At 40.0% G+C, this 21,019-nt stretch overlaps 1 protein-coding gene across 2 annotated transcripts in view; it reads right to left on the bottom strand.

Annotated features, from left to right (window-relative positions):
- Positions 1 to 21,008, bottom strand: part of SLTM (SAFB like transcription modulator) — a 30,379-nt gene extending 9,371 nt beyond the window's left edge. Inside the window, exons 1-14 of one of the 2 annotated variants that reach the window (XM_019533474.1) lie at positions 20,790 to 21,008; positions 20,306 to 20,393; positions 12,612 to 12,676; positions 12,036 to 12,224; positions 11,472 to 11,519; positions 10,098 to 10,125; positions 8,252 to 8,720; positions 7,633 to 7,682; positions 4,738 to 4,856; positions 3,244 to 3,393; positions 3,046 to 3,155; positions 2,783 to 2,943; positions 2,310 to 2,401; positions 1,937 to 2,100 (exon numbers count right to left, since the gene is read on the bottom strand). In XM_019533474.1, the coding sequence (XP_019389019.1) occupies positions 1,937 to 2,100; positions 2,310 to 2,401; positions 2,783 to 2,943; positions 3,046 to 3,155; positions 3,244 to 3,393; positions 4,738 to 4,856; positions 7,633 to 7,682; positions 8,252 to 8,720; positions 10,098 to 10,125; positions 11,472 to 11,519; positions 12,036 to 12,224; positions 12,612 to 12,676; positions 20,306 to 20,393; positions 20,790 to 20,981 (1,925 nt within the window). In that variant the 5' untranslated portion in view covers positions 20,982 to 21,008. The remainder of the gene's footprint in view (positions 1 to 1,936; positions 2,101 to 2,309; positions 2,402 to 2,782; positions 2,944 to 3,045; positions 3,156 to 3,243; positions 3,394 to 4,737; positions 4,857 to 7,632; positions 7,683 to 8,251; positions 8,721 to 10,097; positions 10,126 to 11,471; positions 11,520 to 12,035; positions 12,225 to 12,611; positions 12,677 to 20,305; positions 20,394 to 20,789) is intronic. The other variant, XM_019533475.1, reaches the window with a different exon arrangement.
- Positions 21,009 to 21,019: the final 11 nt, after the last annotated feature.

The raw sequence follows: 21,019 nt of genomic DNA, 5'->3' as shown, positions 1-21,019 counted from the left end.
ATACCCTATTGCCCCATGCCACCATGACTGCAAAGCAGCAACAGCGGCATGGAAATGTGCCCCACACTGCTGCCAGGCAGACAGGGGGCACCTCACCTTAGTGATCATGGTATTATGGTGCTCCCTTCTGTGCCAGGTCCTGCCCACTGGGCAACAAAGCTCTAGACGGGAGCGTAGCAGGGCTGGAAGCCCTGACCCTGCATCCTCCCTGCCCTCTAAAGGCTCTATTCCAGCCATGGTGCCCAGTGGGGACTTGGGGGGCACCTGGGCTCCATGCTCTGATCCAGCTGCAGCAGCTGCTACCTCCCACAGGCAGCAGCCAGGGCTCAGGCACTACTGGGGGAGTGGGAGGCACCATACAGAGGAAGTGGGAACATAACTAGCATCATGCTGAGGAAATTTGGGAAGCACTGACCTAACCACTTTGTCACCACTATAATGGAGCTGCAGCTATGGATACACAGGAGCCTACTACAGTAGATCTACATCTGTTGTTAGATATTCCTCATACTTGGGAAACGCTATCACCTAATGTATTTCTTCATTTTCTGGGATCAAGCCATGCAAAGACATTATACCCTGTTCTGCTGTGAAGAAATCAAGAACGAAGATAGAACTGAGTACAAGCAGCAAAAGAAAGATTATTTTCTTCCACTATCATAAACTGACAGTGAAATGCTTCTGACTTTACAAAATAGGTTCTCTTAACTTAAAGGTGATTAGGAACAGTCAGCATGGGTTCGCCAGTGGCAGGTCATGTCTGACCAACCCGACTGCCTTCTAGGATGAGGTGACTGGTTCTTTGGATGTGGGCAAAGCAGCAGTTGTGGTGTACCTTGGCTTTAGCAAGGCTTTTGATATGATCTCCCACAGGCAAGCTAAGGAAGCACTCTCACAGGGAAGCTAAGGAAGTATGGGATGGATGAATGGACTGTAAGGTGGATAGAAGACTGGCTAGAGCATCGAGCTCAGAAAGTAGTAATCAATGTCTTGATGTCTAGTTGGCAGCCGGTTTTGTTCAATATCTTCACCAATGGACTTGGAAGATAGCATAGAGCACACGCTCAGCAAGTCTGCAGACCAAGCTGGGGGGAGTAGTAGACATGCACTGGAGGGTAGGGCTAGGATTCAGAATGACTTGGATAATTGGAGGATTGGGTGAACAGTCTCATGAAGTTCAACAAGGACAAGTGCAAAGTCCTGCACTTAAGAGGGGACAAATCCCATGCACTGGTACAGGCTGGGGCCCGAGTGGCTGGGCAGCAGCACTGTGGAAAAGGACCTGGGAGTTACAGTGAACAATAAGCTGAATATGAACTAGTAGTGTGGTCTTGTTGCCAAGAAGGCTAACGGCATACTGGACTGGATTGGTAGGTGTGTTCCCAGTAGGTCAAGGGAAGTGATTATTTCCCTCTATTCAGCACTGGTGAGCCACATCTGGAGTACTGTGTTCAGTTTTGGGCCCCCCACTACAGAAAGAAAGAGGACAAATTGAAGAAAGTCCAGCAGAGGGCAATGAAAATGGCAAGGGGGCTGGGACACATGACTTCTGAGGAAAGACTGAGGGAACTGGGCTTATTTAGTCTAGAGAAGAGAAGACTGAGGGGGGATTTAATAGCAGCCTTCAACTACCTGAAGGGTGTTCCAAAGAAGATGGAGCTAGACTGTTCTCAGTGGTGGCAGATGACAGAACAAGGAACAACAGTTTTAAAAAAGGTGCAGCAAGGGAAGTTTAGGTTAGATATTAGGAAGAATACGGAAGTTTTTGGAACCAAATTTGGACTCCACTTACACTGACAACACTTTAGGCCAAATGACATCTTGGAACTCGATTCTTAAGGAAAAAGTGATCTGATGAGCCATGATCAGATTTTCTAACAGTAGCAAACATTTGCTCAGTTAAGGCTTAACAATCTTAAAATTTTTAAACCACTACCTCCGGAGCTCAACTGCTCGTCGTATTCGTTCCAATCGAACCATATGTTCTCGCATTCTTTGTTCCTTCATTTTCTCGAAAGGCAAGATATCTTTTCTTGCTCTGTACTCTCTGAACTTCATTTTATCTTGAATGATACGCTCTTTGTTTCTTAATATCTGTGCCTGTAGACAGAGATCGCAGCAGTTATTATTTCAGAAGTTATATGCGTCTAGTAACACTTCATAATATCACAGCTTCAAACTACTCAGCTTTGGCAATATTTCAGATTATGCTGAGTGTAATGTTACTTGCTCACTGATGGGAGATTAGGTAAATTGAGGACAATGTAAAGTCTGACCATGACAGCACAGCACACTTTGCAGAAGCTTACTTTGTCAAATCTTCCCCTTCTCACTGTCCTTGTGTGACCTTGGTCTCCTTTTGTTTGGTCTATAACAACCATCTGACCCGAACTTTTTCCACCTAAGGGGAGAAAATGCACACAACCAACCAGAGTTTCAACAAGCAAAGTACAAGTTAAACTGCGGAGTAACAATTTACAACTGAACATAAGAACCACAAAACAAGATAAAATTGTAAAATCTGATATGAACCATTTGCTACTGAAATACAAGATATTAAACCTTGAATTGAACAGATAATCCACATATATGAATGATAACATTCCCATCCTCTCAAAGAAAGTAATATTAAAAAGATATTCTAGTAGTTAGTTTAAAAGCTCTAATAGAGAACCTTATTTGAGCATGAAAGGCAGAAAAACTTTTTAGGTTTCTCTGCAGAAGCATTATTTGCTGCTACAAAACCAAGAAAGATTCAGTAAGAAAAAGCAACATAGCATACTTATTCGCTTCTTTTCTTCATTTTTTTTAGTGGATTCTTGATTAGGGCCACTTGATCCATTATCACTCTTCTCATCTTTACCTTCGTTTTTTTTGGCTTCTTTGTTTTCTTTTTTCTCCGATTTGTCAGATTTCTTTTCCTCCTTTTTGGTCGAAGGAGTTCTTGTTAGAACAACAAGAAAAGCCAGTGAGAAAACTTTGGATTATATGGCTTCAGAATACACTTTGATGCCCCCTCAAACCCAAAGTAAAGCAAAATCTTACTTGTTAGTTTTGTCACTTGAGGCAGTCTTCTTATCCCCTACATTTCTACCAGAACCAGATTTCTCATCACTTTCTTTCTTCAGCTCCTTCTTGGAAGGATCACCTTTTACCTATATATAAGAAAGGTATGCGTGTGTATATACACAAGTAAATGATCCCAAAATACTCCTATTCCAAGAGTCTATATTAAAAACTTACTTTCTCAACTGAAATTTGTTGTCCGTGAAGTTCTGTGCGATGAAGGTGTGCAATACACCTAGCCACTTCAGTACTAGAAGACATGGTTACGATACCATAACATTTTGCTCCAGGACTTCGTGCATTTGTGACCACCTTTGCACTAAGCACCTAAATAGACAGAAGTTTGACAAAAAAAGGAGGGAGAGGGAGAGCTGAATGTTTTTAATGAAATTGGTCAAATGGGCTTATCATCTCTACTCTTGGGGAAACTGAAGCACTGAAAAAGTTACCAGCTCCCAGATCACACAAGGTATTTCTGGTGAAACCAGATGTGATACAAATTTAACAACTCTTCAAAATACAGAGCCCATGAAATAAAAGATTGAAAGCTAGGACCATTCAATTTAGATGGAGTCTGTTGTGTGGAGGCAAGTTAACAACAATCAACACATGCTGTCAAATACCACTTACATTTTCAAGTTATTTGGCTCCACTGATCAGTTCTAAACATGACCCTGGAACCCAGAAGGTTTAACACCACCGATTCCACTCATCCTCTTTCATAATGCTGCCAATTTGAGTTGCCAACAACAACTGAAGATCCCAAATCTGGCAGCAGGCAAAAGATAAGCCCTGCTATAAGCCATAAGTGACCCCCACACAAACAGAGATGGGAACCTCTTCAAGAGTCAGTTAACATCAGGCAGAGAGTGCCTTTATAGAGAAACAGCCATTAAGTAAGGTACCACTCCCTGCTTCAGGAAGTCCAACTTGCAATGAAGTACTGAGGTATGTTTCCTTGATTTGGTGTATACTGATGCAGCAGTCAGAAACTTCTGCAACAGGTGCAGTAAATGAAGGTTTTCAACTAATATACAAAAAGTATTCATTAGGGTATCCTCCTGTCCCATTTGAGATGTCAATTTACAACACTCATTTCCAGTTTAGACTGTAAATGAATCCCAACCTCCTGCACTCCCCACAAAAGCATGTAAATAGGGGATAGAACCTGAAGTTTTAACATCTGTATCTAAACACAAACACTTTGGAACTTTAACATCTGAAAAAATATGGGAAGCATAGGATTGCAGGTTAAACACATCAGCTAGGTGTTTGTTACAATAAATCCAGTATTTCTAAATTACTTCCCTGCCCAAACAACTAGACCCCCACATAAAGTAGTGGAAAATATGGAAGAGTTTTGATGAAGCTGGGCTGTAAGAAAAGACACTGTAGTTTAGGTACTGATCCAGTCCCATGTGTGTTACTACCTCCTTGATATTTTACATCAGGTGCTCCAGTAAGGAAATATTTCCTCACCACCATAATGCTACTGTATGGATTGGGAAGAAGGGGGCAGGCACAACCATCATGATTGAAACTCTTAATTATTAACTTGATTACATCATGCGCAAGTCATCTTAGCTCTTATACTGCTTAAGATAGTTATCCTAACCAAAATTTGTAATGTTAAAAAAGTTGTTGCTTCAAGTTTTTCAGTGCAAGTAATACCTTTCCATATTTGCCAAAGAGATTTTTCAAGTCAGCAGCTTTTGTGTTAGAGGAGAGACCACTAACCCACAGGTTTCTAGTTGAGCTTCCACTGCTACCGCTCACACTGCTTGCACTTCCTGAAACAAGGTGTCATAAGAGTGCAGTTACTGAAGATGTGGTCAACCATTACCACAAACATGCAACAATTCAGACTTTAAATTATTTAATGACCTCCCTGCCTTAATCTGACCTGTTGTATAAAATACATACCATAACATTTCATCCAGGTATTAGGCTTAATATAGGGGTAACTTTTACCTGAAAGGCAGAAAAATGAGAATCCAATAATCCCTGCCCAAAATGTTAAAAGTGCATTTCTAATGTGAATGTGTTGCTTCAGCCTTGGCCATTGCCTTTTGTTATATCTCCCTCTGATAGATCAAAAAGCACCCCAAATACCTACTATTTTCTTCCCACTGAGGCATTCTTACAACAACAACAACAACCACCAAACTGCCTCTTAGTCTTTACCTGGCTACTCTTACTTTCCCCTCCCCTCTTGGTACATTAATTTTGTGAGAGCCTTGCACTCTGGGCTCACAAAACTATGCAAAGAAACAATTGTTCCCAGAATCTCTCAGAGTTGTCCTTTTCTTGGACTAATAATCCAAAATCCATCTCCTTAAATACAGCCAAATTCAAAATGCAGTTCTGTTGCCTGCCTGCATGCCTATAAATAGGCTGCAACTTTCAAACACAATTATAAGTTCTTGACATGACATCTTATAAAAGAAGGCTGCATTAATAAAAATAGTTTTATCCCCAACTGAAAGCAGGACAGAATAACAGCAAGATAGAAAGTTTGTCCTCAACCTTGACTTGTAACCCTTGCTTGCTCTTTTTCTAAAAAACATCCTCTTCCCCTCCCTTAAGTATCACAGTCAAACCAACTCATCTGTAATTCCCCAAATCCTCCTCCTCCTTGTTTTTCAGGACAGCACTATATTTGCCCTTTTCCAATTATCCAGGACCTCAGCCTCCAGAAGTTCTCAAATTCAATAGCCACCGAACTTCAGCATTCTCCATATCATCTATAACTAGATTGTTTTCTTCAATCTGTGAAGGATCTACGGTTTCTTTGGTCTTCTTCTCGACATACTTGTTGTATCCCTTTTTATTACTTTATGTCCCCTGCTAGTTGCATCTTGTGCCCTGGCCTAACTTTGTTATATATGGAATAATACATTACAGGAGCAGCCAACCAGCGGCACAAGTGCTTCAGTCAGCCACTTACTATGTCATGTGGCAGTTTGAGAAGGAGCAAAAAAAAACAAAGCAGAAGGTTGGGTAGATGGCGCAGGGAAGGAAACAAGTAACATGGCAGCAGATTGGGCAAGGGAAGGGGATCAGAGTGGCAGTCAGGGAGTGTGCAGGGCTAATTTCCAGCTTGACTGCCAGAAAGGTTGGCCCCCAGTGATATTATAAATTACATATTAAGTATTATATTGCATAAGGAATGTGTACAGCACTTTTTACATTATGCTGGAATTTTAGCACTAACTCTACAAAATTATTTTAGAACGTGAGCCCAAGATGACATAGACAAAATGGACTTACTGCATCCTAGTCATATGATTTTTTTTTTTTTTAAATTTACGCATGTATGGGACAGGCTACTGATAGGTGGTGAAATCCATCCTTGGGAAGTTTCTAAAGCAGCCTGGAGAAATACTTGGTTTAGTCGGGGATGATCTTGCCTTGAGCAGGAAGTTAGACTAGATAACTTCCCAAGGTTTCTTCCAACTCTACTTTTCTAACCATGGACATACAGATATAATATTATAAGAAAGCAATAAGTTTATGTTCAAAGATGCTTTTCTCCATTACAAAACTATCCACGCATGTTAGTTTTCTAAGGAATTTGGGGAGAACAGTAGTGAAAAAGGGTTAGAGTATCATGAATATTTAGAATAAAAGCTCTTCAGGTTAGAGAGACTGGTTCAGTTGGTTGTTATAGTAGGCTCACCTGCTGCACTTTATTAGAAAAATATTTCTTATAACAGAAATAGTAATAGCCAACATTTTCTAGGGTATACCAATACTCAAGAACTTAGATTCTGCTAAACTTACAACAAGCAAATACTTATACTATTTCCACTGGCATACTTATTTGAAAAGTTATTTAAAAAAAGAGGATGTAAATATCATGAAAGTTTCTAACCCAAGTACTTAAAGGCTTTTTTTCTCAATTTATATAAATGCATAAAGGCAAGTTTCTGAACTCAGAAGTGTACATTTTAAAAACAATTCAAAAAAATTAAGCCACCAGAATCTGACAATTTCCAATATTTTTTATAAAAGCATGAAGTAGGCAGATGCCTTCTAAGAATTCACTCAGGACAGTGGCTCTCAATCTTTCTCCACACAGTCTAAAGGCACTGAGAAAATGCCAGCTCTTAGTTTGCATTTGTTTGTTTTTTGTTTGTAGAAAAAGTTATTTTGTTGTGAAGAATTCATACCTTCTCAGGTCAGAATCTCTAGGCTTAAATCTTATAAATAACGTTTGTACACTTAGTGCTAAAATTGAGTGGTACCCCACAACACCCTTGAAAGGATCTCTAGGTACCCTAGTTGAGAATTACTAGTTTAGGACTAACTCTTGACCTGTAAAGAGCCTGGAGACGGAAAAAAAAAAAAAAAAAAAACACCATCATATAAGGACCAGTTTATCCTTACTATTAGTGACTTTGACCAAATTAAATCAGTTATTTAAGCTGTTACTTCATGGAGATGTTCTCTGCTAAAATTACCATTTGGTCACCTCAAACTAAATTCCAATTATTGTTCAGCAAGAGGGACTAAACAGCATTTTACGTACCAAAATGACCACCCTTGAAAAATTAAGGACGTTACCTTTATCATCCTTGGATGTTGTCTTGCTTTCTTTACTTTCCTTAGCAGAGCTAGAGAGGTAAATCATCAAAAGAAAATTGAAAATATAGCATTTGGTAAAACACTGCATTTTATACTATTACTAATAGACAAATTAACATTTCAAAAGAGGGCTGGACTGGGTTTGAACAAGTGATTCCCTTATGGATTCTTGCACTGATTTTCCCCAAGATGCCTGAAGATCTAGATTTTCTGACAATTCTATTCAGAGGACATATGGCAATCTTCTCCAGATTTCAGGACGGGGACTTGACTTCATTTTGTGTTCTTAGAACCGATAGCTGTTCATTACCATCATCACAAGGACATTAAAAAAAACAAAAATAAAAAAAACCAACTTTTCAATTTGAAAAATAAATAAACGCCGACAATTCGACAACGCAATCAGTAGGACATAGCGTCTATACGAAGATCTTGAATTTTAAAAAGTAACTTATGGCGGTCAAAAAAAAAAAAAAAATCTATAGGCAGGAGCATAAGGTACTAATTATAAGATTCTTGCAGCTACCCCCTTAATGTAGAGTGATCTTATTGAATGCTGGTACTCAGTATCGTAAAGAACTGACATAGAAAAACAAACCTCTTTGCTTGACCAGAGGCCCCAGTAGACGAGGGACCTTTCTTCACTGTATCCTTTTCTTTGTCTCCAGATTCTGCTTTCTTCGAACCTTCTCTGGCTTCCTTCTTGACAGGATCACCCTTCACGCAGTCTTCCTTCTTACCATCTTTATGGTTCTCAGTCATCTCATAGTCCTTGCTTTCCTTCTCCAGGCTCTGTGAAGTGATGTCCTGCCCATCTTTTGGCTTACTTGCTTCAGAATCTGTAATTTTCACATTTTTACCTGTTTCTAGGAGGTCATCACCATCAAAATCCAGAGTGATGGCATCTTCAGCCTGGATTGTAACCGATATGTTATCATCCTCAGCTTCTTTCACAGACGTGTTAGCTTCCATCTCTTCATGAGCCGTGTGATCAGCCTCAGCTAGGCTTTCTTCTGAAGGAAGAGGTTTAGATACTTCTTGTGTACCATCACCAGAACCTGCTTTATCTAAGAGGATTTAACAGGAATAAATATGGCAAAACAAGAAGTTTAAACAATTTCATATGCATAAGCTAGAATAGGACCTAGAAAATACAAAGCCAGTTATTAGCACTGATGGAAGGTTAGAAAAAACACATGGTGTATTAACATTTATATATATCCTTTACCCGGGATCACTTATTCTTCATGGCAAAATACAGTTTCTAGAGACAAATACCAACAAACACTAGGAGTCAAAGTGGTTCCTTCCTGGAGATACCAATCTTCATAGAAAGTATCCTTTTTCCAACTTAGAAGCTGTGCCATAGAAGACAGACTTCTTTCAGATGATGCAGATCCTTGTAGTTTGACTAAATCAATCTTTGAAAATTCCTGGTTGCAAGTCTTCTAGCCTTCCCAAATCCTGGAGAATTACACAGTCTTGGAGAAGGTAAATTAGGCTTCAGTGTAATTTCATTGCAGTCCTTCGGTCTTCCTTTCTATGTAATTGCTTGGCTGTCAAGATAGGTGTCCAAGTCTGCTGCAGAAACTGAAGCATGAACATGAAACGAGAGTTCGTAGCAAAACTGCTCTCGGTCTTCATCCATTTTGTAGATGTTTCCATATTCATTCCCAGTCCCAGAGTTCTCACGTCCAGTGATCTTGCATTCACATGGAACAGATGAGTCAGCTATCAGGCCCTTTGCAATCAAGGAGTTTGTAGTTTTATCCCGTAATTTCAATACTGTATTTATTTCCTCTTGTGTAAAGTGACTTTGCTCCATGTTCTTTCTAGTCCACAAAACGTAGCATCCTTTGACTTCTCTCCAGAAAGTCTATCTGGTTGATCAGACATGTTAAAGTTGTTCTGTACCTTTCATTAAGTAGCATAGCTTAAAAAGAGGCTGGTGTTTAGACTCCTCCATGTATTTCTGAAAGCTTGCTTTACCATCCTTTGCATAGCTTGGAATTTCCAAGTGGCAGTGGGTCAAGATGATGATGGTCCATAATTTGTACAGTTTTAAGGTCAGTAGAGGAATATAACCAATAGTCAAGCACCATCAGTTACTGCAGTGCAAGGTGTTTTGAACAAGAGACTTACCATATATTTAAAATAAGAAGTCTTGAATATTTAGTTTGGGCATTTCGTTCAGTTAAAAAAAAACAAACCCACAGCATATCCATATTATTCATCCACCACAGTAACTGATATGCACTATAAATCAGTTCTGAAGAGAAAGATAAACCCATTGATAGAATGGATTCAAGTACTGAACTTGAGACAACTGATGCTTAGTACTGAAAACAAATCTAATATTAGTCAACAGGCTGAAATGTACAAGTTGAGTTGCTTATTCTACCTTTTTAAAAACCCTCTTAACTCTACTAAACTTCAAAACATACCTCTCTCATTTTCTTCTTCTTCACCATCCTGTAAGAGAGGGAAGTCAAATAAGCATTTTTTTTTGCTTTTAAAACTCAGTTTAAGCACAAAAGTCAAGACTGTCATCTCTACAGGAATCCAAATTTAGGCACAAGCATTAAACTAAAACTTAACTAGACGTTGGTCTTCATGCGTAATTTATACCAACAGTAATAAAAAAAGGCGAGTCTAAACTCCTTATGAAATTCACACAGCTGTGGATAGACACTACTATTTTCCATTTGACAAGTCCCTGTTTATGAGATTTCAACTGATTGCAATATGCCAACTTCTAACATTTTAGCCACACTGTACTGTGTTCTGTATACTAATATCTGTGAAACCTCATGAACCATGAGGCCATATTACTTCTTATTCTGTTGCATTGTTTCATAAAAGCCAGGAAGCAGTTATCTAGTTTTGTCGTATCTCGTGTACTTCAGAACTAGCAGTAGTTAATTATATAATGCTCAAAGCAAAGGAAAACTAATATAAAAACACATTCTTCAACATATCTACTTATTTAGGTGAAAGCTAACTTGGGGAATGAAAAGACATCACTTTTTCACTACTGAAATAATACTCCCAGAAAGATATACAAAATACTTTTATATTAGAATGTCTTTAGACGTGCCAGAACTCATTGGATCAATTTCAGAACTTGAAGAATTCTTTTAAAACAATAAATGGAAAAAATCATTTCCGAAACATGATTTTTAACATTCTAAATGTCAAAATGAAGTTCTTAACTGAAAGAAGCAATTTTTTAATACTTGAGAGCTATAGTGATATCTAACACAAAGGGATCATTTAAGGAGATACTCTGAAATATTTTCAGGTAAGTTAGCCAAGATTATATGTTGAGTGCCTTCCTTCAAGGCAGGGTTTTCAATGTTTTTGGAACAGCGTACCCCTGATGGCCAGACGCGGTATGGGAGGGGAGGGGCGGGGGTGGCACACAGCCAGCCGCGGAGTGGGGGGGTGGCACGTGAGTGAATGCGGAGTGGCAACAGCCGCCACGTGTGAGCTTTCCTCACGTCCAGGTGGCACCTGCATGGCAGTGCGAAATAGTGTATGGTAGCACTCCGTCCCTGCCCACTTGCGCATGCCCCCTAGGGCCTTCTCACATGTACCCCTGGTTGACAACCCCTGCTCCAAGGTATAGATCACAGTCTGTTGAAAAGCCTTAACAAGTCAAGGTCATCCAGCCTGGAATCTGGCAGGCTTTAAACAGCAACTGTTTCCAATCATCTAAAGCTCAAAGCCTAAAAACTGATTTCAGAAAGGTCACTTTAGATCATTCTTTGCTTTGGTGTCCAAATCCATAACTGTAGGAAGAACAGTTCAGAACTTACATGGATAGTTGGAAACGTATCATCTTCTGTTTCTTGACCTTCAATTTCCTAAATTGAAAAAAAAGAAAAAAGAAAAAGACTTCCTAAATTAATTAGTTAACACTTACAAAAACCAAAAATCTCAAGATGTTCAGCTAACACAGGCTTTTCAGTTCACAAAGCACATGCTCTCAATTAAGGACGGACATTGTCAAGTAGTCCTCATGGTTTACGCTTAGAAGGCTAGTGGGCTGCTTTTGCTGGCACCATTGATGAAGTTAATGATGCATCAAAAAGGTACTGGGGGAAGAGGTGAAAAAGAACCCCACATCACTAGAAACAGACTTTAAGGGTTTTGGCAGAAATCTGTCAACTAGTGCCACCTTTGTTTCAATAAAGTCATTTCAATACTATCCAGAGACAAGTTAAGAGCAGGAAGGACCAAGCGCTCTCTTTGAGGGAACTGGACAGAACAACCTAAGAAAGAAACCAGTTTAGCTTTTCAGGTAGTTTTAGACAGTAGACAATAGAAAGATGACTTTTTCTGATGTAAGTTCGTACAGTTTAACAAGTGTGGCAAGGTACCTGGCTTTCAGAGTCTCTCTCTGCATCTTCTGTTGTCGCTGCCTGTTCAGAGTCATGATCTCTCTCCTTTTCGGGAGGAGGCAGTTGTTTAGAATTCAAGTTCTCTTCATTTTCACCAGCTTCTTCAAAGTCCTTAAGTTCATCATTTCCATCTTGATCACTTGCATCTTGAGCCTCCAATTCATTTTCCTTTCAATGTGAACAAGATCTGGTATAACTAGAAATATTAGCTAGATTTTTCTTCCAATAAAATGTAGAGCGACTGCTTCTTCAGAAGGGTTATCACATCTAAACTTTCAACATCGATTGCTTATGTTGATCATTCCTAGAGTTTCCACTTTGGAGCCCACTTTATATTCTCTTGTAGAAAGTTATGCATCAAGATAAAAAGAGAGCCACATACTTCCATGTGCTTTGAATTCAGCAAGCAAGCGTCCTGTAGACTTGTAAATACCTGAGCAACGTTTTCAGACCTCCATCTAAGTTAGCTTTTGACAAATGGAGCTTTACAATTAAGACTTAACTCCATTTACCCAATTAGAACAGACCATCACATTTTCCAAAATTTACTTTTACCTTAACAGAGGAATCATCTTCAACTGAAGCATCACCACATAGTTCATCAGCTTCCTGTTTTCTACCTAAAAAGACAGGATAAGCTAATGATGAGAGTTTAAGTTTAAGGATATAGGAAGCACCTTCATATGCATTAGTAGGTGTGATGGGAATTGTAACTGTTCTTTATAAAGCTACAGCTCACCTTACTCGCTCATCCTGGTATAAATTTCACAACGTCTAAATGTTTTAAGATTGACCTCAAAGATTATTATAAGTGAAGTTATACAAGCTACTACCACCAAGCCTGCAAAATTGGTACTTCTAGCATTGCCATCTTTCTTTCAGTATTTGTTTTTTCAGCTGCTATTTTCTAAATTATATTTTATTAAGAATGATCCTTAAGTGTCTATTAACAAGGACATTAAGCATTACAGTTCAGAATTAAGAGTTCAGCAAGGAGACACACCCATAATAACACGGATCACTTAACTTCTTAAGTGAAGACTTTTGTTAAGTATACATTTCCTTTCAACTTAGCACCCTCCCTTCCAATTATGGGCAAGTGTCACTAGGTAATGCAATTCCCTCTTCCCCAACAACAATAAACCCACACCTTAACTGCAGTAGTGGTGAAGCAGGCACATTTGCCTTGATATTTCATTATATCAACTATGACTCTTTGCAGTATCTGACATGCAAAGCAATTTCTAAATATTTTGAAGCTTGCAAGCTTCCTGAAGCTAGAAGACAGAAAAAGGGCAGATGCAGACTCTCTCAATTTGTTACATGAGAATCTAGCTGTCCTTATTTGTGCTTTATTAAAAAAGCATAACAGAATTCTTAATCAGCATTGACTCTAGGTAAATATTTCACAACAGAAAGGAGTTTCATGAATGTAGCAATATGGGTTAAGCGTCCCCTATTCAGTTTGACAAATCCATTATTAGATCAATTCAGAAGTCTTTTTAAATCTGTTGCCCAAACTTAACCGTCTTAAACAAAATGTAATTTTTGTGCATTTAGAATGCAATACCACATTTAGGAAGTTATAAAAATGGCAAATTAAGTTAGGTTCTTGACTCTAACGTCTCAATTGTGTGGCTTTGCAAACAAAATATTCTTTCCACTGCACAAATTATTCTGATCTTGGAAAATACTAGATTAATCCATAAGTCTTCAGAATTCCACTATTTTCTGCCTTGTCTCTATTTGTATAATTCCAACAGCATGGTAGAATCTATATCAAAGTATGTATGAAGGCAGAATGCAAGACAGAGCAACATGATCCCACAGTGACTTTGACATATCCATTTGAATTCAAATTTGGTTCTTTCAAAAGTCATTCCTCTAATTTAATGTTTTGTTGCCTTCGTACAACTTCTCCATGTTCTATAGTAGATCCTTAATCTCCTTCTAAACCCACATCCAGACAGTCGCCCACAGCTGGTTATAAGCAAAGGCACCTGATGCCAAGGCTTTAACGTGTTGTTTCATTAAAGAATGTTCAGTCTCTAGCCTTTTCACAGTAAAGTCCAATTCACTTGCTTGTTTTGTTCAGGAAAGGAGATTAAATAGAAACATCTCCTGGGGAGGAGTACCACAAGTTGACATAAGACCCCCTCAAACTGAGAATTACATTCAGCAATGGCATCTTGGAAACTCAATTTTCTTAAAAGTAGCCTCATACAGATAACGCAATAAAAATTTCTATATTTTTGGTTGAGGGGGTGGCTCAGATCAGACCCAAGGATATCTGTTTGAATGTCAAAGTCTCTCTTAGTATTAAATCCACCAAACAAAATATTGCAGTGAAGTAACCCCATGCTTATTCCTTGATGTAACACATATTCAGAAGCATGAGAAAGGATCCTCAGAGGCTGGTTTGAAGATAAGGACTGTGAGCCAAAAAAAGATGAAGTATCAATATGGCCGACTCAGATCCAGAATTACTACTTAAAAGTATCAATGCAGATAGTCTTTCCATGCTGGTGCAGCAGAGCTTCCAGCTGTTGGCAGGGCATCTTGACAAGAGACAGGCCTTCATATACAGAAAAGGAAGTGTTTGGTAGCATTCAATGTTGATATGGACTTTATTACATTAATGCTGGCCAACCAAAGATGAATCAAGAAGTGATTTATATGCAATGCCTGCATTGTTAAGATACCCATCACATGTTTTCAGGCAACACAGGAAACAAAGTAGATGCATAATACCACTGTCATTTAAAGGGACACAAAGTTGTGCTTTGCATGTCTGCATGTCTGTCAAAGAACATCTTCCAATCCAAGTCATCATGCTGGTAACGTGATTTTGTTTCCTACATGCTAGTCATCCATTCAAAGGCACTTGAGACACCTCAGCCAAAGACTGAGTATCTGACCTACAGCAAACAATACAGCACTCTCTGGAAGGCAACATATCAATTACAATTTAGAATAGTCTGACAGCTTTGGATGCTATATTTAACCAACAGATCTACTGGTCACAACTGCCAGAAAGTTGTAACCTGCTCTATCTGTATGAACCTGCCTAAGCTGCATCACTCCTAGCTTGGACTGGCCAAAAAGATCAAAACATTTCTGAACTAGCAAAAAACTGCACCATCGTACAAGTTTATTTTCCATCTCATTTACATACTCCAGAAAGCTATCTGAATTTTCCTTGTTTGCAGTCTTTTAAACAAGTCATAATTTGCTAGTGAATGTGCTCTTTGGTCTGCATCTTGATAAAAAGGATAGGATTTTGGGGGGTGTTTGATTTCATCAATAAAAGAATTCACCCAAATCCTTACCTCCAAAAGATAACAATAAGTGGAGGGGGTTAAAATACAAAGGTTTGGGCAAATATCCCATACTTTCTTGCATATAAAAACATACCCAAGACTATAATATTCACCTTGGTTTTTAAAGGAAGAACGAAGGGGATCAGAGGAGCAGTCTCCTTTGGCAAGTCAGAAGTGACTAGTTACTATATTGTTTTCATTAAGAGGTATATACTTCAGACATCAAAATATCCACTATGTTTTTTCTAGTAGAATAACATCCCTCCCAATATAACATCAGTTTCACTTCAATGAGACAGTTGAGGAAGCACTTGGTAAGGAGCTGACAACAGACATATGAAAAAAGTGATTTATGGCAATTTGATTTTTTACAGTTTTGGGAAACAGACAAATATGATGGATCACAATTTAGTTTTCATATTCTAATTTTATAAAAGCCTAAGTCCGTCCTCTGATTGGCTGTCTTGGGGGGGGGGGTCTCTGTCCCTCCCCTCCCCATCATTCTTGACTGGCAATTGGCTAGTATCAGAATAATGTCAACTCTAAGTGTAGAGCTCTCTGTAGTAGTTTCAGAAATGGAGCTCTATATGACAACAGTTTCAAAAAAGGAAGCTTGCTCATTTTCTTCTTCAAAATGGTAAAACTTTATTATTTTTACATTTCTAGTTAAAAGCTCAAGTTGAATTCAGTCCATAACTTAACTTAGGTTATAGACAATATAGTTTCTGTGTGCCTTGAAATGTGTGTTAGCTAATAAAATCACTTTTATACCAGGAGTGGGCAACCTATAGCCCACACACTGTTTCTGGTCCAGACAATTTGTAAGTTAAATTATTCCCAACCAACAGCAGGCAAATAGCTCAAGAGAATCTCTCAAGTAACAAGCTGATTAAGAATAAACCTTCCTCACTGAAGCTAAGCTTACATGAACAGCCTTGGTAGTTAGCCAATAATCAGAACAGAATGGGAACGTTCATGAGAGCAGACCAAAAATGACTTGATTCAGAATAAACTTTGAAGAGTTCACCTTTGTTTCTTCATTGCAACTACCAGACACAAAGCAGATCATAGCAGCTAACAAGATCAGAGTTGTTCCCTTGTGGGTACTTTTAACCATGTTAACCATAATAGAAATTTAACTGAAAGAAAGTGGGGATAGAATGAGCATGAACATCCTATTTTAACATTATCCCTGTAAAGTAAAGACTTGGATTGCATTTCAGATTAAACCAAGTCATTTACACTGTACAGAGAAAATTAAGTTGTACGCTAATGCTAAACCAGCACTTCTCAACCCAAGGATTACAAGAATATATGAAAGGGTCACAGACAGACTTTAAAAATGGATCAACCAAACTTAAAAAATGGATTATCCTTTGAAGGAGAAAAATGTGGGGAACCATTCTGTTTCCTTTGCAGCCTGGCAGAGTTCTAGCCTACAAGGGGCTCCCTGGGGCCCCCCCTGTTCCCCACACACTGGACTGCTGGGGCCTAGGGGCAGGGGGTCAGGAATTGAGACTGGGTTGAGACTAGCCACTGATGTTTACAAATGAGCCCTGGTACAAAAAAAAAAAAAAAAAAAAGGTTTAGAGCCACAGTGGTAGACCATTTGTCATTTAAAATAAGAGAAAAACTTACAAAATCATATTGCAATACTAGAAGCAGGGAACATCCAGTAAAATGATTAGATAGCAGGTTTAAACATGCATGAAAGGGAACCTCCTTTTAAAATTAGCTTATGGAACACTTTAGCATAGGATGGAGAGGCTGATAATTTAAACCAGGTTCAAAAAAGGACCAGCCAAATTTATGGAGGAAGACTTCATGAACTTCGGTACTGAACGTGGAAGTTCAGGGTATGGCTTCAAAATTAGGGCTTTTAAGCCTCTGAATGCTATAAGACAGTGGTTCCCAAACTCTGGGCACCACCAATTTAAAACGATACAGCCTTAAGTACCACCAGCAATTTTTTGGTATATAAAAGTATTATAATAAACAGTGGTTAACACATACCACTGACAGGCTGTCTGTGTACCACTAGCGGTACCTGTACCACAGATTAGGAACCACTGCTGTAAGGGGAGAGGCACAGGCAATGGACCAGTTTGGACAGCCCCCCACCACTCTGCTGGGACTTTCCATCTTCCATGTCAAATTTTGGGTTTTTCATGAAGGGAGCTAAACAGCCTGGTTTTGAACTGAGCCAATTTTTCTTAACCACTGGAATGCTGTACAAACTTCGTTGAGGTTGTCTTTTTTCCAACACTCCCACCAATACAGACTCTAACTACAGCAAGAAGTTTGCAGAACTGCTCTTTTGTTCACACAGCAAGTCTTCTATCAGTCTTTTAAAGCCCGTCACATAGTTCAGGAGTAATGCTGGAATACAACTCCAAATCAACACTCCAGTCTAATTACCTAGATTCATGCAGCATTTCAAAGAAAAGACACTCACTTGGGAGTCTTCATTCCTCATTTCCTGTTTTTCATTAGTTACCACAAAGGATAAAAAAAGCTCACAGGAAAAGGGATAACACACCTTTTACTCAATCCATTTTCAATGTTCCAGGCAATGCTTTCTCAATCCAGACAGACCTGATCAGAGGAAGTGGAGAGACCTGGCAATTTCACAGGTATGAAGTGTCACTATAAAGGCAGTTATTGGGTTTATGATCAGAAACCTCTTTCAGTAAGCCTCTGAATAAAAGTTTATAGTTGCTACTTGAACTAAGAGGCAGCTTCAGTCTCCCCACCTCCTTGACTATTCTGAGGACTCTATACCACACTACCCCCAGTCTTTCTAATGGAATCAATTCCCTCAACACTCCCAAGCCTCTCCTATTCATATGTTCCCCACCCCAACAGTAGCAGCATGAAGATTAGTGGTGTGGCCAACCTGTAGGAAGCCTCTGTGCACAGCATGAGGCAGACTAAGGAGGGAGCAGGCAGCAAATCAGGCAAGGAGCACAGGACGTGAAGCAAAAAGCAGACCAGAGCGGGCAAGGGAAGAGGTGCTTCAAGAGGGTGCAGGGCTAATTTGTAGCATGCCTCCCAAAAATATTGGCCCCTAAGGGGCTATGCAAGAGACTTATTCAGAACTCTGGACAGCAGTGAGACAGCTAGAAAACTGGTTACTTTCACTTTGTTTGGGGTTTTTTTCTTTTCTCTTTTTAACAGCCCCAAACAGTTCAGCAGCAGCCCTTGAACATTCTGACTGCAGACAATTTGGGAGATAATGCTGCTTTTGTTAATAATAGATGAAATGATGCGTCTATACATACATATGTATATATGCATGCCTAAAACGTGGATAGAAATCTAGATTTTAAAAGGACAGCTTACATCTGAAAGAGGCACAGGACACATCTCTTGCAAGGGACTTCCAACAGAAAGTTAACAACTGGACTTTAGGCATCTGTATTTTCAGATTTCTGGGGAAATTGCAAGGTTTGACAGACTATTTCACGAGACAGGAAAAAAATAAATAGAAAGAAAGCAGAAGGGAGACCAAGTTAAATCCATGTAAACAACAGTCCAAGTGACAGGAAGTTCAGCAACTATAGATGCACCAGTTTCTTTCTCCTTTCAACACTAAAAATCATTTTCACTGGTTCTGTGATGATTAAGATCTGTTGGATCATCTCTGTCTAAAATTATTTCCTGCAGTTATTCATCCAGAAAAGGGAACTTGTATCATACGTGAACAAGTGTATGCTAAGGTAGGCTAAACCTGTTCTTATAATTTTACTAGCCTCAAATCTAAGCAAGGAGAACCTGAAAACAATTCAGAAAACTGAATGACTGCTGTTGTTAACAAGCAATTATTCACTGGACTTAGTGAGTAGTACCCACTTATGATCAGCTTCCTCAAGTTTGCAAAGCATGTGCCTGAGCATAAAAACTTAAATCTCAATTAAGACAGCATACTACTGTCTTTTTGAAAGGGAGAATCCATGCACAGGTCACATGCAAACTTACATTTTAACTCTACTAGAAAGCTAGAAACAACATCTTAACTTGAATCTTTTGACTTCTTGACCCGTACAGTAATATCACTGGAAGGCAGAATGTCAGTAGGAAAGCATTACAATAGGACTACCCAGGAGTAAGCTTCTCAGAGGCCAGTCCATAAGGATATATGTATTATTAAAATCAGGAGAATGAAGGAAAAGAGAAAAATCCCTGCGATAGCAGAAACAAAGAACAACTCAAGCTACATTTTGTATGACCACCAGACAGCAAGCAGAGATCAGCAAAAGGTTTTTAGGGTTTTTTTTAAAGCCTCTGTACGGTTTTGTTAACAACCCCCCCAAAAACAAAACAAACAAACAAAAACCCCAACAAAACTCTCCCCTACCTTAAGTGAAACAATTTAGTTTCACTTCCTTGAGTAATTTTCATAGTTACTTTCCCCCCTTCTCAAAGGAAAACAGCACAAATTAAATTATGCTGATTGTACAAGCCTGTTTCTGTACAAGATCAGTTTTCATTCAAGATGATCAATTATTTTCAAAATGGTATTAGTCATCTCCCTCACACTGTACTGTTTCTGTTTTCAAGCTGAAAGGCAGTTTTAAAGCAGAAGCTGTTCGTTTCCAGAACAACTAGCCAGCACCTGTATTTGTAGGAGACTGCCCCATGCATAGCCAGCAAGCTATTGGGCCCCAAATGGGCATTTCTCGAGTATCAGCAGGAGAGGAGGAGAAACAGCCTTCCCTAAACACTCTTGCAGAAAAAAAGAACAAAATTCACCGCTGCACAGCAAGCAAGGGAGTCCAACCACCATCACCACAAGCCCTTCAGGATCTGGGCTCAAGACTGTCAGACAAGTGACCAGGTCACCTTTAACCTGATCAATACAACATCAGTGCCCAAGGAATGAAACCAAGCATCACAGTACGAATACAAGAAGCACTGAAAGGTTTTAACCTTTGCCTTTGGTTGGTTTCTTGGTGGGTGTGTCAGTGGAAACGGTTATTTCGATGTTCTCTGGATCTCCTCCTTCTTCTTCGATAGCCTGCATAAGACACCACGAGTTAGGACTGATGCTTTACTCGGTTTAAACCACAAGTCCAGGCATTACACCAAGGATGAAGCCAGCCCAGTCATTTGCCCTCTCTAAGGGCGGAGGCAAGTGGGGATGGGTGGGCTGCACGGGCACCCAAGGGGGCGGGGAGCGCCCATCCCGGAGCACGGGCAGTCGGCCCGGGTCAGAGCGCGGCTTTTCCACAAGGCCGGAGCCCTGCGACAACCCGGCGGGCCGCTCAGACGGGCCCGGGCCCGGGCCCAGGCCGGCGCTTCACAGCGCTGCAAGCAGAATGCCGTGTCCGGGCCGGGCCGGGCGATGGCGTCGCAGGGCGGGGCGCGGCCGCAGGAGGCCCAGAGGCCGGCTGGGCCCCACGCCGCCTCTCACCTGCTTGAGGCGGGCGATGAGCACGGTCTTGACGCCGGTAATGTCCAGGTTGCGCCGCTTCAGCTCCGACTTGAGGTCGATGACGCGCAAGTCTGTAATCTTCTTGCTCTCGGTGGGGGGCAGCACCATGACCCCAATAGGGGTGGCCCCGGCCCCCGCGGCGGGAGAGGAGGCGGCGGCGGCAGCGGCCATTTTAGGGCGAGTGAGCGCGGCGGTGGCGCGCACAATAA

Source organism: Crocodylus porosus, unplaced genomic scaffold, assembly GCF_001723895.1.
Source record: "Crocodylus porosus isolate Cpor-Errol unplaced genomic scaffold, CroPor_comp1, whole genome shotgun sequence".
In the NCBI taxonomy this organism is placed as follows: Eukaryota; Metazoa; Chordata; order Crocodylia; family Crocodylidae; genus Crocodylus; species Crocodylus porosus.
The sequence above is the reverse complement of the archived record's forward strand: the minus strand, read 5'-3'. Positions and strand labels throughout refer to the sequence as shown.